We start from the raw sequence: 15,806 nt of genomic DNA on the forward strand, positions 1-15,806 counted from the left end.
GAAAGAGTGAGGGCGGGGGAGAAAAGCGGAGTGTAGGACGAAAGTGAGAAAAACTGGGGAAGAAGCACAGTTTTTTTCCAAAACCATAGGACTGTCACCAGTGTTATTAAAAAAGGTCAAATACACAGTTTTAAAGATTCAGTAAACATTGCACACAGCAAGTATTCAGTGTAAAAAAAAAGCACGCATCAACATTTTCCTTTTGGTAGTTTGTTTGGATGTTTAAATTACATGTATCATACAGATAAGCCTGTTGTTGTACCAGGAGACCAGAGGCTCAAAAGCAATGCATTCTTTTTTGTTTTGGACATTGGTACAAGAGAAATGAAAAATCCCAACTGCATAGAAATCTAGGAAATGTATAGACAAAGAAACACAAACAAAATACCTTTCCTTTCCTCCCCTCCACACCCCAACCATGACTCCCCACACTTCAGTGTATTAAGTAGGCAAGCTTTACTTGTTTCAGTCTGCAGAATCCAACGTATCATTAGAAGGGGGGAGGGGAGGTGCGTATCTCAGTCTGTAAGTGCCTAAAATGGGAAAGACAGAACTGCTAAGTCACTGCGTACAATGCAATGCATCACAAACCACTACAAGGTATCAAATGGGCATGCTCCTCAGCCGCTGCTCCTTCGGCAATACTCGGACCGCAAAATGGTCCATAAAATGACTTTTAAAAAGTAATAATGAAGTTTGTGCTTTAAGTTCAACATAAAGCTATCAAACTCAATTTTCCCTTAAAAATGTCAAGCACATACTCCCAAGTCAAGACTTTTTTTCTGTGTGAGATTTGGCAAAATGACAAAAGCCTAATGTGAGTGAAAGGTAACAGTTTCAGGTCTACACTGAATTTGGTATCTTACACGTACTTATTTAAGAACAATTTCTTTATTCTGGTGGTAATAATATTAAACTCAGTTTGAATCTCCTTACTCCAAAAACCAGTGCTTAAATATTCTGTGCCTTTTAAAATGCAATAGCACTGAAAAAAAAAAAAAAAGTCTGCTGGGAAGGAAGGGTGTAGCATGAGGCCAGTTGGTTATGCATAGATAGACCCAAACAACTAAAAATCTTCCATGTCAGATGACTATCACTTCCTAGTTTTTCAGCATTTAAAAATGTTGCTTACTCTATGACACAGGATTGTAGCTTTAAAAAAAAAAGTGCTGCTAGCAAGAGATTCGCAAATCCCCATTATATTCCTTAAGAAGTGCCTTTATGGTTTATTCCTTAATTGGGAACTGAATTTCTCTGAACTTCCTTGCGCTGTTTGTGTGTCCTGTGTGTGTCCACACTAGGTTTTGCCGTTTGCATTTTACGATTTGTCACTGAAAGCACAACATCCGTAAACAAACACACAACAGCTCTTTCTGCTTCAACAGGATCACCGTGATCACCAGGGGAGGGAGGGACGGGCACACTCAAAAACAAGTCCTCTGGGAGCTCTCATGATTACCTTGTTGACTGGCCTCCATGGACGACTGCTTACACTCCTGTGCATAGTGCCCGCTCACACCACAGTTGTAACATGAAACGTTCCCATTCTTCTTGGGCCCCGAACCACTCGTGCTGGCGACTACATTAGGTGCTGGATACACAGGATAGAACCTCCCGAATCCTGCCATCTGTTGCATGCCATAGTTGGCTTGGACTGGGTCATGCACCAGTCCATTTGCATATGGAGTCTGAGGCAGAAAAAAAGGAAGTTGGTTTCCATTGCTCTGATGTGCTTGGTTGAGGTAGCTGCCATTGCAGATGGATGGCAGAGTAAAGAACGATGGGACTCGGTACATTGGTCCAGGCATTGGATTAGGATAATAGTAACTATTTAGCTGAAGGTTTCCATTGGTCCCACAGCTGCACCTTCGCCCACAAGAACCACAAGGACCTGAGCCCATCTGCTGTGGAGGCAACACTGTCCCGTTGGCGTTCGTGTTTCCCACAGCACTGATGTAAGACGTGCTGTCGCCCTGCGCAGTACTGTGTGTCAAAGCAGGGCTCGGGCTTGGGGCGGGACCGGGGGTGTGGGTAGGAACCGCGGGAGGAACATTCGACTGGGCCTGGCTGATGCCTGCTCCCGCGGACTGGGCAGACGGTGCCGCCGTGCTGAGGACGGTGGAATTCTGGCTGGGTAATACCCCAGCAGCAAGGGGAGAGCCTGGCAAGGGGTAGGAAGCTGGTGGCTGTACGGCCGAGAGGCTGGCTGCTGGAAGAACTACCTTCACATTGGTAGGCTGAGGGGCTGTCCCTGTGTTTCCCTCAATCTGAGGCACCATTTGATTTAGTCCTACCACTTGAGATGCAGATTTTGTGATGGGGTCTGTGGTAGCAACAGGAGATCCTGGAAAACTACCTGGATTATGAACAGGAATAAAGGCAGTGTTTGGTGATCCGACGCTCAGACTCCCAGTTGGTTGCTGGGAGAGGTTCACCGTGCAACTCTCGGAAGATCCCTGCGGCGGCGGCAGTTTTAGCCTCTGAATTGTGAGGTGCAAAGCGGGAGTACTACTATGTGGAAGGAATGTTGATGGAACAGGTAAAGGGGACGCCAGTAATTCAAGGTGCTTTTCTGATTCTGCAGTAGAAGCTGTTGGCCCTAGTATTCCGACGGGGGTTGAGTTCGTGGACTCCCTTATTGCAGAGAGAGCAACAGGGCTAGGAACAAGCATCCCTATTGTTTTACCATCAGCAGATTTGGGTGGAGGAACGACCACCTCAGACTTCTGGGCACCATTGTGCATGACACAGTGTAAAGTTGGCATAAAAGAAATATGCTGATACTTGGGTGAGTTTAAGGGACCTTCTAAAAGGTTTGCATCGTCGTTTCCTAATGAAGCAATCTGAACAGGTGGCTTGACAGTGACAGTCTGGTTGACAGAACCATAACCTGTAAACCTGGTTGTTGATGGATTTCCAGAATCCTCAGAATTGCTGTCTGTGTCTGGGGGAAACAAACATAATTAGATGTTAACACAAGCATAATCTCCCAACCTCCTCGCTAGAAATAAACTTTAAGTATATCTAAAATAAACACTGAAGTTTGGACTAATAAATGTATCCCTAAGCTTCCTGACTACCAAGCTGGCCTTCTTCTAATCTTTGGCTTTCTGTGGACTTCACTGTAAACATATGGAGATTCTGGAAAAGAGGCAAGACTACGGAAACAATAAAGCTCGGTGGCTGCCAGGGGTGGGGGCACCGGAGAAGGATGAGCGGGCAGAGCCCGGGGTGTTTTCAGGACAGTGGAAATACTCTGTGTGATGCTGTAATGATGGATATGCATCATTATACATTTGTCCAAAGCCACTGAAGGTGAACCCTTAGATAAACCATGGACTTTGGGTGATAATGATGCGTCAAAGTAGATTGGTTCATCCTTGGTAAAACATGTGCCATTCTAGGGAGCAATGTTGATAACAGGGCAGACTATATATGTGTGAGAGCAGGGAATATTTCTGTATCTTTCTCTCAATTTTATAGTAAACCCAAAACTGCTCTAAAAAAATTAAATCTTAAAAAAACATCCATGGAGAGGTAAGAAACAAAAGGTTAATGGAGACTGAATGAAGCACAGTGTAAAATACAGACCTTTATTACAGAGAAAGGGATCAGATATTTTTAACCTTAATCAATTTTAGGCAATTCACTTGATTTATATTCTGTACTACTAAACCCGAGGTCTTCACATTTGTCTCACATAAATAATACAATTCAAAGGAGTTCAGTCAAGACTATATTTAACTCGGGACTTCCCTGGTGGCACAGTGGTTAAGAATCCGCCTGCCAATGCATGGGGACACAGGTTCGAGCCCCGGTCCGGGAAGATCCCACATGCCACGGAGCAGCTAAGCCCGTGCACCACAACTATTGAGCCCACGTGCTGTAACTACTGAATCCCGCATGCCTAGAGCCCATGCTCCGCAACAAGAGGCCACCGCAATGAGAAGCCCGCACACCACAACTAGAGAAAGCCCACGTGCAGCAACGAAGACCCAACACAGCCGAAAATAAATAAATAAATTTATTAAAAAAAAAAAAAAGACTATATATCCAGAGATAGGGAAGAGAAGAGAGTTTTCTTAGAATGGAATAAATATTCTTACTTTTAAATATTTCAGTGGGGGAAAGAAAATTTAAAGCTACCATTACAGTCATAAAACAAGTGTGCTAGAGCACAAGAAGCAGTGCCACTTCTCCTAAAACAAAACAGCAAAGTGGCAGATACAAAATTGTACTGCATTTGTTTTTATTACTGCATCACTCTTCTGCTTGTAAACAGAAATAACTTCAATCTAGACTTCCCCTGGATTTCTTGACTTTTGGTATAAAGGGGACAAAAGACAAAATCTAACTCACAATGTTTAAATATCGTAAACCCAGATACTGCAGTACTATGTATAGAGACCATTCAGTTAAATGTAGTGCCTAATTTACCTTCTTTCTGCCCATAAATATAAGCAGAATTGCATTGTGTACTTAAAATGTTTATATTTGTTAAGGTAGTAACTAGTTATATTCAGTTAAGATACTAAAATTTTTTGAAACAATACTAAAAACAAATCATATTAATCTTCCTGGAGAAAGGTTAAACCTGAACCAACCTACAGAATGTCAACAATGTTATTAATTCAACAATAATAATTTATATTATAAGAGATTCAACTTATGAGTAAATGGTTCTAACATATACTCTCCTTAATAGCTGAGGAGTTTCTGGTTAAACTTTGCAAAACAAAAAGTATCCAAAAATTAGTAACTTATTTAAGGCACTGAATTTATATCTGTACCTTCATACAAGTATAGAGTTAAAAATAAACATTTAAGTTCAAAAGAAGCTGTAATATTTTTCAGATGATCAATTAAATTTCTATAGGAATTGGGCTTTGTTTAAATCTTCTTAAGTCATAGCAAATGGCCCCACGATCCCAAATGGTTTTCTAAGCATTATAAGGACTCACCCAGCTATTTAGAGAGAGGTCCTCCTTTTTTGCGCTGACTCTGAGAAGTATAAAGTCTTACAACAAAACCCCTTTATGACCGACAAGAACAACAAAGCCACATGCTTTTCAAAGCAACCTTTTCATGCACTCGAAATTCTAAAGATGATCAACACTTGTTATCACAGTGGACATTTTCCCCCCTGGTTGGTTTCAGAGAGCCCTTAATGAGCCTTCATTTCGGGAAGGCTCATTTAGTCACGCGATAACAGAGCCTTTCTGAAAAAGGGCAAGCTCCTCTATACAGGCCCACCAACTCACCCTATCTGATGACAGGAATGGACTGCTGCAAAGTCATCTAGGCATGCAGATGTACCCTTAATTCTGACAGAGGCAAATCTGCATTGTTAGCTTAAGAGCCATGGATTATTGGTACATCCTACAGAATCGAGCATAGCATATTGAAAGCTTCTCTATTCTGGATAAGGCATAAAAATTATCTCGTTTAACCTTCATAAGAGCTCTGGGCAGTTACTTTCATTTTTCTTCTTTCATGAGGAAACTGCAGATCAGAAGTGCAGTGTTGCCTCAGATTAGTAGAACTGGCAGTAGTCACTGCATGTTACATTTGTTATGACTTCAAAATAACTTCAAAGTAAAAACTGGCTTTAACTTTATGTGATGCAGCAGAATCACTGTCATAGCTCCCTAAGATGTGACCTGACGGTATAACACAAAGGCTAAGGTCTCTAAGAGTTGTGGACTGTGCAGGAAAAAGCCACATCTGAAATGCTGTTGTTAAAGGATCTTTATGATCTTTAAGTGGCCCAGGAGAAACCATTTATTACTGCCCACCAGCATGGACACACCTTATAACCAAGACACTATTACTAAGACGGTTATAGCCAAGATGTTATCAGATATCATTATCATTGTAAAGAATGACATCCTCATTCAGCATATACATTTCTTTGTGCGTCTGTGGACCACTTTTAAAGTCTTTATTGAATTTGTTACAATATTGCTTCCGTTTTTTTTATGTTTCCGTTTTTTTTTTTTTGGCTGCGAGGCATGGGGGATCTTAGCTCCCCGATCAGGGATCAAACCCCGCACCCCCTGCATTGGAAGGGGGAGTCTTAATCACTGGACCACCAGGGGAGTCCCAACATATACATTTTTGATACCTCATTTCTGGAATGGCAGGGTAAGAGCCTCTGACACTCCACTCCTCCATAAAAGCAACACAAATCCTGGCAAAAACTATCAAAATCAACTTTTTCAGAACTCTGGAAATCAGTTAAAGGCTTGCAGCAATGTAAAGAGTGTTTATTAAAGAAAAACAGCTGAATCTTGTAAGAACAGCAACCACTGCGGTATTTCACCTGGCCCGAATTCTTGCTCACATTCTCCACCTCTGAAGTAGCCTTGTAAACTAATAGTCTTGCAACTACAGTAGCTACGAAAACAAGCAGCCTAGCAGCCACTCTAAGAAACATGGATTTGGAACTCTATAAAAGCACCTTCCTAAGGAACCATCACTCTCTGTCTGGCAACTTGAGTTCACTCTGTGTTAACAGCTGCTTACCCAGAGGGCATGTGTCACAATCAATCTGCGGCAACCGTTTAACAATTTGGCTGCCTGGGCTGGCATGACCAGTTGAGGTTAACAATAGTCTGACCAAAAAACTTAAAAGGAAAAACTGACGAATCGGATGTTCACAGGGAGCTCTGAAAAGCTTCAATATATTCCTGGGAATCTAAAAGGCCATGCTCATATCTAGGGCTATATATACATGCCCAGGAGAGACCTAAGAAGGCTCTAAACTCTTATTTCTGGCTGACTCTGAGCCTCCATTTAAGGAGGAATTGAAGACATAGTACATACAGAAAACAAAGCACAAAAGAGCAGATGTAAATCCTACCTTATCAGTAATTACAGTAAATTTCAATAGGTTAAACACTCCAATCAAATGGCAGAGATGGGCAGAATTGCTAAAAAACCATAATCCAACTATAAGGTGTCTTTAAGAGATACTTTAGAGTCAAAGACACAAATAGGCTTAAAGTAAAAGGATGGAAAAAGAGGTACCCTGCAAACACCCAAAAGAGAGCTACAGTAGCCATATTATTATCAGACAAAATAAATTTTAAGAAAAAAATTGTCATTAGAGACAAAGAAGGATATTTATAATGATAAAAAGGGTCAATCCATCAGGAAGACATAAACGTTATAAATATATGTGCATCTAACAATATGCAAGTTTTCAATCTTTCTACATTAACTCTACATTTTGTTGTGACTGTCTTCTTTCTCTTTAATTTCATATGCAGTGAAATAGGTTTAAAAAAATCAACATCACTAGAAACTGCTAAGTCAGTAGTCCACAAGACACCCTTTATAACCAATTAAAGTCAATAATGACATTTACAGTACCATAAAAATACTTATGTTTGACTGATTTTAAGAGCACACACTTTCCTCTTACACCCCCAAATCCCTCCAAAGAGCAAACCTCTATCTTTTTCTTCTTCACTTTCAAAACTTTCTCTTCCATCATGTCTTGGGCTAGACGGAGAACTGTAACTCTCTGAAGATGTTTCTCCACATGTGTCATGTCCAGATCCAATGTCCAAATTCACATCTAAAAATAACGTGATTTTTAAAAAACAGAATTGTTTAGTTAAATGAATTTCTGAATTGAACCATCAGAAATTAGTTACACCCTTAAATTTTTTTCCCCAAGTTTTTCTATAATTACCTAAAAAGCTCGCCTCTGACCTAGGTAAAAATTCGTTACTGAAGCACAATTTTATTTGAAAATAATTGATGACTTTTTTGGGGGGGACAAATGCATTCTTAAGACAAAGGCAGAGGAAAAAATCAATATAACCGACTTTAAAATATCAGAATTAAGGTTCTTTGTAGGATCTGTCCAATATTAGCACATTGAGCCACTTTTTAAGTCTATACATTTTAACTCCTCAGAGCATGTTGTAAAATTCTTTCTTTAAAAGAACTGAAAAATAGAACTGACTGCCAAAAATGCCTATTCAGTTAAAATTTCTATGCCTGAATATTTTAAAAGAGTAAATTGCTTCCCATCAAGTAGACTGAGTAACCCCTGAGTTCTAACCAGAAATGATGGACTGGGAAAAAAACAAAACAAACAAAACAAAACCACTGGGATAGAGTGAGCCAAGATTTGCTCACTAAAATGCAGTGAAGACTTTGAAACTCTAAAGAGTAAGTTTCAGAAATGTAAAAAGAAAAAAAGAAAAGGCAGCTATTTCTCAAAATGAATTTATGCAATGATTTTGTTTAGATTATATAGCTAGCAAATATTCTAACCACCAAATGTCATATATTAGTTTGCAATTTTCAAAGAACTAAATACATAAATGTAAATCTACGCTGAACATAATTTTCCCTTTCTGACAATCCAGGTGCTTCAGAATTGTGTAGAGTCTTTGGATAAAAAAATATGTGATCCTTTGGAGTCAGAGGTGTGGCTGGAAGGTGAGGATGAAATAACTATGCCAAAGGCTATTCCACAAATTGCCCTTTTAAACAGAGAGATAAACTGTTTTATCTATCATGTCTCAAAGGGATTTTTAAAAGCAAACACACTGCAAAAACACAGATGATGAACAGCACTGACTGCTTTGGGGAGAAGACAACATGGAGGGATGCAGTGAGGGATTTATTTTGTTCCCTTCTGTACCTTCAGAATTTTGAACTACATAAATGTATTTTACTCAAAATAGAAGTTAAATTTTAAATTAAAAATAAATAAGGGCTTCCCTGGTGGCGCAGTGGTTGAGCGTCCACCTGCCGATGCAGGGGACATGGGTTCGTGCCCCGGTCCAGGAAGATCCCACATGCCGCGGAGCGGCTGGGCCCGTGAGCCATGGCCGCTGAGCCTGCGTGTCCAGAGCCTGTGCTCCGCAACGGGAGAGGCCACAACAGTGAGAGGCCCGTGTACCGCAAAAAATAAATAAATAAATAAATAAATAAATAATACTTATCTTTAACTGAGTTATTTAAAATTTTCAGCTTCAATATAGTATCTACATTTATGATATGCGTGATTATTCTATTAAAAAAATCTTAAATATATCTTAAGTTTACTGAATGCTTAAAGGTAATCACCTTCTTAAAGGTAATTCCTTAGTATTTCAAAGGGGAATTAATAAACAGAGGGTTTTCCCTTTAAGTTGGAGTCAGCAAACATCTGAGCTATACTAGACAATAAGACAAGTTGTACAAAGTATTGATATATATATTCATAGTCGTACTCTATAAATGTAAATATATATGAATCAGTGACATATATAGAGAACAAAATAGAAAAGGTTAATCTTGAATCAAAAATCCTGAGACTGTACTTTCATAATATTTGAAAATAAAGAAATATAGGAATTAGAGCCTGAGATGTTATCAAAAGTTCTTATAGATAGCTAGTAGGAAGCAGCCACATAGCACAGGGAGATCAGCTCGGTGCTTTGTGACCACCTAGAGGGGTGGGATAGGGAGGGTGGGAGGGAGACGCAAGAGGGAGGGGATATGGGGATATATTTTTAGGTATAGCTGATTGACTTTGTTATAAAGCAGAAACACACCACTGTAAAGCAATTATACTCCAACAAAGATGTTTTTAAAAAAAAAAGTTAATAACCTATACAGCATATGTTTTCTTCTAACTTATTAGAATAGGGAAAAGGAACCACATTACTGAACACCTCTGTGCTTGATACTAGCTAAATGCTTTTCATGTTATCACATTTAAGTTTTACAGTCTGGTGAGGTAGATATTCTTCTTCTTTTACAAACTTAAGAAACTGGTGGAGTAAGGATTCAAACCCACATCTGTCTGAGATCAAAGTCCACACACTTCTCTGAAAATATGAAGCTAAAAGGGAAAGAACTGTTACAAGCTTTTTTGGCATAGTTCCCAAATCATGTGAGAGACGAGAGAGTGATGTCATGAGGGTGGTATATATTTGACAGGAATTTCAACTATAGAATGACCTGATTTAGTGTGTGCTTTAGAAGACAGTGCAGAAAATGAACCAGGAGGAAACACACAGGGAGGCCTGGCAGAAGCTATTTCTAATCATCCACTGACAGAGAACTCCTGTCTTCCTTATTTTAGCTTCTCCCCCTCCTTTTAGCTGCCATCACCACAGGAAACCTCAAAGATACTGAAGTGTTACAATATACTCATAAACATGGTTTTTCCCATGTCATTTTCCCCCCAAAGACAGCTCAGTTAATTAATTCAATGAGTGGGCCAGATGATTATAGAGTCAAAATGCAACTATATTTCCTTATCAATATTAAATCTCTCTAAACAAATAGCTAGTTTAAAAATATACTCCATTAAGAAAATGGATATATTCTGGTTAGTTATGTTGCATCACAACTGAAGGTACTAACATTTGAATAAAATTTAAATGAAACAAATCGTATTTGTAGGGTCAGCTGTCAACATATGTGTTAGAAACACACACGGACAAACACTTTCCTAGAGGTCTGTGAGCTTTTATTCTTTTTTTAAAAATCTTTACTATTAGTGGTGAAGGTAAATGTAACACAGAAAAGTTACCAATGAACCAGCACAAGGGACATTTCTCAGTCAAATGAACATAAAATCTTTCACTTAAAAATAAAAGGACCTTAAAATAATGGTGGGTAGATGGAAACCACACAAATCGAGTACAACGAAAATCTGAGGGTCTGAATTCCCCTGAAGTCCCATAAAACTCCACAAAGGACAGTCATTAAAACATGAAAAAGTCAACAAGATTTTTAAAAGTGACTTTACACAAGAACGAGTATAGGCTTCCACGAGGGTGGAAAGACCCCGCAGGTCCTGCGGCCTCTGCTCTGGAGCAGGGATTGGTTGAGAAGGAAACAATCGAGGAGACTGCTGCTACCAGGGGAAGGAAAAGGTGCCAGAGTGTCACTGTAGCAAAGGAGAAATTTACCTCCGTGGCCAAATCTAATTTCCTGCATTAAACAATTCTGAAGTATTAATGGAGTTAATTCAGAAATCACTATTCACATCAACGCAGGAAAAAAGTGTTATCAGGCTTTGACACAACAGCCTAATACCTCCTGCAATAGGTACCCTGCTAAATATATTTAGGTGACGTGTATTTGAAAGGAAAACACCCTTACCTTTCACAGAACCACCGTGGGTGTGCTGCGGAGCGGAGATTCGAATACCATTTATTCTACTATTCAATCTGTTGTCAGTTTTCTTAATTTTCTCCCTAAGCCGAAAGTATACATGTTACCCACATTGTTTACAAGAGTCCCTAGAGAACACTAAGTACAGTATTAATAAAGTTCCCCTCAAATTTTTTTTATAATTAAAAAAGAAATGTTTAGTAAGGTACAATGTAAATCCAAGATTCACCCTTCAGTTTACAGGGCTGAGAATTTTGCCCCTCCAAACTGAATATAATATTTGACAATAGCTTTATTTTTATCACCTGCATGTGCTGATTATTTAGAACTGAAACAATTAAGTCCAGAGTAAAAATATAAAGAAAACTAATGGAAAAATACTATTTATACTACATAAATTAAACATGCCCATTATCAAATGTTGTCTCTTCTTACCAATTTCTATTACTGGAAAGATTAAATTGCACCTACTTTTCTATTTGTGACTTTCCTTTCTTCTTATTTATTGAAGATAAACTTCGTTTTTCAGTTGAATGCTAGGGAAAAGAATAAAAAAAAAAATCAGACTAAAGCGAGACCATACTCGTGTAGCTATCCTCTTATTCTGATAAAAAACATTAAAATAATGCAGTCGCAGTTGCATATTCTAACACGGTTTTATTTCCAACCTCTTTTTTGAAGTTACCTACTTGACTCACTAAAATCTGCATATTCTGACAAATACTTAATATTAATTATGAGTATAATATCTATTTCGTAGTTTGCTTTTAAAATGGATGTGTATTTTTTCTTCTCATCACAAAATAAAGCACAATCAAGTAATCAGTATTTGCTATACGTTTACTAATATTCTCGTGCAGTTCAGGTTGGTAAAACTGCAACACACAATTGCGTCAACTCTAAGAATAAAAGGTGCTAGCACTGAAGTAGAGGGAGAAAAAGTATAATCACATAGACCTAAAACTCAGCCATTAAGTGAGGATGACTCCGATAACACACAATTTCTCAAAGTATGTTTTAATGCTTTAGTTTGTAAAAACAGATTCCAGTAAAGGTTGACATTTGGATCTGAGTGTTGGCCAGTAATAAAAATCAATTTTCTAGAGAGAAGGTGGTTCTCTCCATAGCTGTACCAGTAAGTATCTCTCATGGATCTGTGGTGCCATGTTACCTAAACACACTTGAGAGCATTCTGTTCTCTGATTACACCAACTCCTAAAAACCAAGTATTTCCTAAGTACATTCAGGATTTGCTGGTAAACTCGCCCAACAACTCATGAGGGAAGGTCCATTTCAAAATTCACATCACCAATAAATAGCAAGACAGTGACTGAAATGTGAATAATTCAAAACCAAAAAACCTGGCATAACAATGCATCCCTAGTGAAACATTTTAGGCATCACAATAAAATGTACTAATATTTTTGAGCAATAAAAGTAATACAGGGCTTCCCTCGTGGCGCAGTGGTTAAGAATCTGCCTGCCAGTGCAGGGGACACGGGTTCGAGCTCTGGTCCGGGAAGATCCCACATGCCATGGAGCAGCTAAGCCCACGTGCCACAACTACTGAATCTGCGCTCTAGAACCCGCGAGCCACAACGACTGAGCACACGTGCCACAACTACTGAAGCCTGTACGCCTAGAGCCTGAGCTCTGCAACAAGAGAAGCCACCACAACGAGAAACCTGTGCACCACAACGAAGAGTAGGCCCCGCGCGCAGCAACGAAGACCCAACGCAGCCAAAAATAAATAAATTAATTAAATTTGAAAAAACCAAAAAAAACAAAGTAATACATATACACTTCTTCAGGTCACAGAGGAGCTTAGATCATGTACACCAATTAACTTTGAAGTCTTACATTCAAACATTCCTTCATTTCTTCTTACCAGATACACTATCTGACATAATAATGCTTAAAGAACTCGACTCTCATGCAGTGACAATGCCTGAACAGTATGGCACAAAGACAAAACAAAGCCCCCGTACCTGGTCAGCTAAGGCCACACAGTGCTCCGGGTGCTGAATGGTGGTGCAGGTTTGCTTCCTCCAATCCATGATTCCATTCTGTTCAGAATACTGCATGGTGAGCCCATCCAGTGGAGAACAACTTGTACCAACAGTGCTATCAAAAGAAGAGTTCACGCAAGTATGAAACTCTGTCCTCAGTCAGCTAGCCTTCTCATCTCATAAGGAAGAAGCTATACTAACCCTTTCTTCAGTATATTAGTTTTTTATAGAATGCCTAGCAACAGCTCTAAGGAAAAAAGTCTACTATAAGAATAAACCAGTTCATACCTCTCTTACCTATTTAATAATTAATACCTGCCTCTGAGGAGGTTGACAACAGAGGCACAGTCTGTCTTTAGACTCATCCTGCACCACTCACAGCTAGGGTGTTAACCCCAATCTCAAGAGAACCACTATGTACTGTGTATGTCTAAGGCAAGTGAAGGGACAGGATAATGTGACTGAAAACCAAGAGAAACACACAACAGAAACAGACTCAGAGAGAATCCAGAGAATGAAGTGATTGGACATGGACTCTGAATTAACAGTGTTTCACATCGGTCAAGGACCACAAGACAACAGAATTTTGGAAGAATACTGGAATGTATAAAAAAAGAACCAAATTTAAATTCTAGAACTGTACAATAAACTGAAATTAAGAACTCAATGGATGGAAACAGACAAAAAAAATCACTGAAGAGGAAATTTGATCATGAGAAAATGGACTGGAACACTGAGAGGAAAAAAATGTGGAAAACAAAAAAAATTTGAGAGAACACCTAGGACATGGTGAAAAGTCTAACCTGTAAGCACCCCGAGCCTCAGAAGAGGGAACAAGAGAACAGGCAGAAGCAATATGTGAAGAGAGAATGGCCTGGGCTTCCCTGAAACAGAACTGTATCAAACTTCAGACTTAGGAAGCAGAACTCATTCAAAGAAAGCTACAACTATATCACAGGAAGCTGCTGAAAACCAGACAATGGGAAAATTCAAAAACACAGTCAGTTGGAAAAGCACACTAACTTTCAAAGAGCAGCAATAAGATTGAAGAACAATGGATACCCACTGTCCACTGCTGCCCCTAAAAGCAGAATCTGGGGATGACACAGTTGATTTGGGAGGTGATCCAGAAGTGGGAGCAAGGAGTGGGGAGAATGAAACAGGAAAGGAGGAAAAACCAGCGTGTGGGTCCATTAGTGAGGCTGCCGCTATGAGCAACAGAGGCTCAAACCAGCTGGGACCTCCCAGAATTATCTCCCCAGAGGACAGGAAGCTGGAGCTCCCCACCAGCTGAGGGCTGACCCCTGGGGCAAATTAACGTGCAGCTCTGAACTGGGCTGGTTCAAAGGCTAAGCAGGCTCATAGAATCAGCGCGGGCCCTGAGGCAGGAGGTGGACAGTCACCAGGCAGGGCCTGCGGAGGGACGGTCGCAGTGTGAGGGGGGTCAGAATCGCAGTGTGAGGGGGGTCAGAAGTCACATAAATGATTTTATGTGGCTTTTGCAGCAGAAATCAAACTGGGCTGAGAGGATATGATGTGAAGGACCAAGGGCACTAGACCGGAGACAGCGACCCTGGAGCTTCCGAGCACTCACAGAAAGTAACTGCCAGCCTGGAGTCCTATGTCATATGAGCAAAAATGTCTTTCAAAACTGAAGGCAAAATAGACATTTTTTCCAGATAAAAACAAAGTGATTTCATTACTGGCAGATATGATGACAGGGAATTCTCAAGTGTTCTTCAGTTAGCAGGATGCTCAGGCACACTGGAAGGAATGAAAAACAGTGGAATGGTAGAAACCTAAATGATTAACGCAAAAAGGTTTCATGAGGTTTAAAACAGAATTAAGGGGGGCTTCCCTGGTGGCGCAGTGGTTGGGGGTCCGCCTGCTGATGCAGGGGACGCGGGTTCGTGCCCCGGGCCGGGAGGATCCCACGTGCCGCGGAGCGGCTGGGCCCGTGAGCCATGGCCGCTGGGCCTGCGTGTCCGGAGCCTGTGCTCCGCAATGGGAGAGGCCGCGGCAGTGAGAGGCCCGCGTACCGAAAAAAAAACAAAAAAACAAAAACAAAAACAAAAAAAAAACAGAATTAAGATGCATGGCAGCTACAGTTTATAAGCTGGGAGGAGGTAAGTGAAGTTACAGTGATCCAAGGTCCTCATGTGGGAAATGGTACAAGCACAAATATCAGACCTTCCTAAGTCAAAGATGTAGAATAAAACCTCTAGGTAACCATCAGAAGAATCGAAAAACAACGTATGGAAAACTATCAAGGCTAATAGAAGAGAAAAACAGAATTAAAAAAAAACGCCCAAAGCAAGAAAGGAGAGAAAGGAAAACACAGAAAAGGTGAGACAAATAACAAGCAAACAGTAAACCGGCAGAATTATAGCCAAATACATCAGTAAGTAAATGTGATGCTGATTTAAAAATGCACAAAGTCATTCATGTTTTAGGAACTAGATACCTACTTCACAAGGGGATTTTTCCCGGTATGTTTCTTGTGGATTATGGTGTGCTGTAACACATCTAGAGTGGAGGAAAAAAACAATTTATTATACCATATGCTTCTACAAAATCCAAAAGGAAGACACAACTAATATATGTGACCATAACAGTGTTGACAGACCACGTAGAGCACTTCCAAGCATTTTTCACAGAAAATTC

The 15,806-nt window shown here is 40.0% G+C and overlaps 1 protein-coding gene across 1 annotated transcript in view; it reads right to left on the minus strand.

The window, feature by feature from the left end:
• Positions 1-305: 305 nt before the first annotated feature.
• Positions 306-15,806, minus strand: part of ZCCHC2 (zinc finger CCHC-type containing 2) — a 46,972-nt gene continuing 31,471 nt past the window's right edge. The window contains exons 8-14 of the mRNA XM_007457528.1: positions 15,611-15,668; positions 13,122-13,257; positions 11,605-11,669; positions 11,122-11,216; positions 7,454-7,582; positions 1,460-2,944; positions 306-533 (exon numbers count right to left, since the gene is read on the minus strand). Of these exons, the coding sequence (XP_007457590.1) occupies positions 466-533; positions 1,460-2,944; positions 7,454-7,582; positions 11,122-11,216; positions 11,605-11,669; positions 13,122-13,257; positions 15,611-15,668 (2,036 nt within the window). The 3' untranslated portion in view covers positions 306-465. The remainder of the gene's footprint in view (positions 534-1,459; positions 2,945-7,453; positions 7,583-11,121; positions 11,217-11,604; positions 11,670-13,121; positions 13,258-15,610; positions 15,669-15,806) is intronic.

This window comes from Lipotes vexillifer, unplaced genomic scaffold (assembly GCF_000442215.2).
Source record: "Lipotes vexillifer unplaced genomic scaffold, Lipotes_vexillifer_v1.1 scaffold125, whole genome shotgun sequence".
NCBI lineage: Eukaryota > Metazoa > Chordata > Mammalia > Artiodactyla > Lipotidae > Lipotes > Lipotes vexillifer.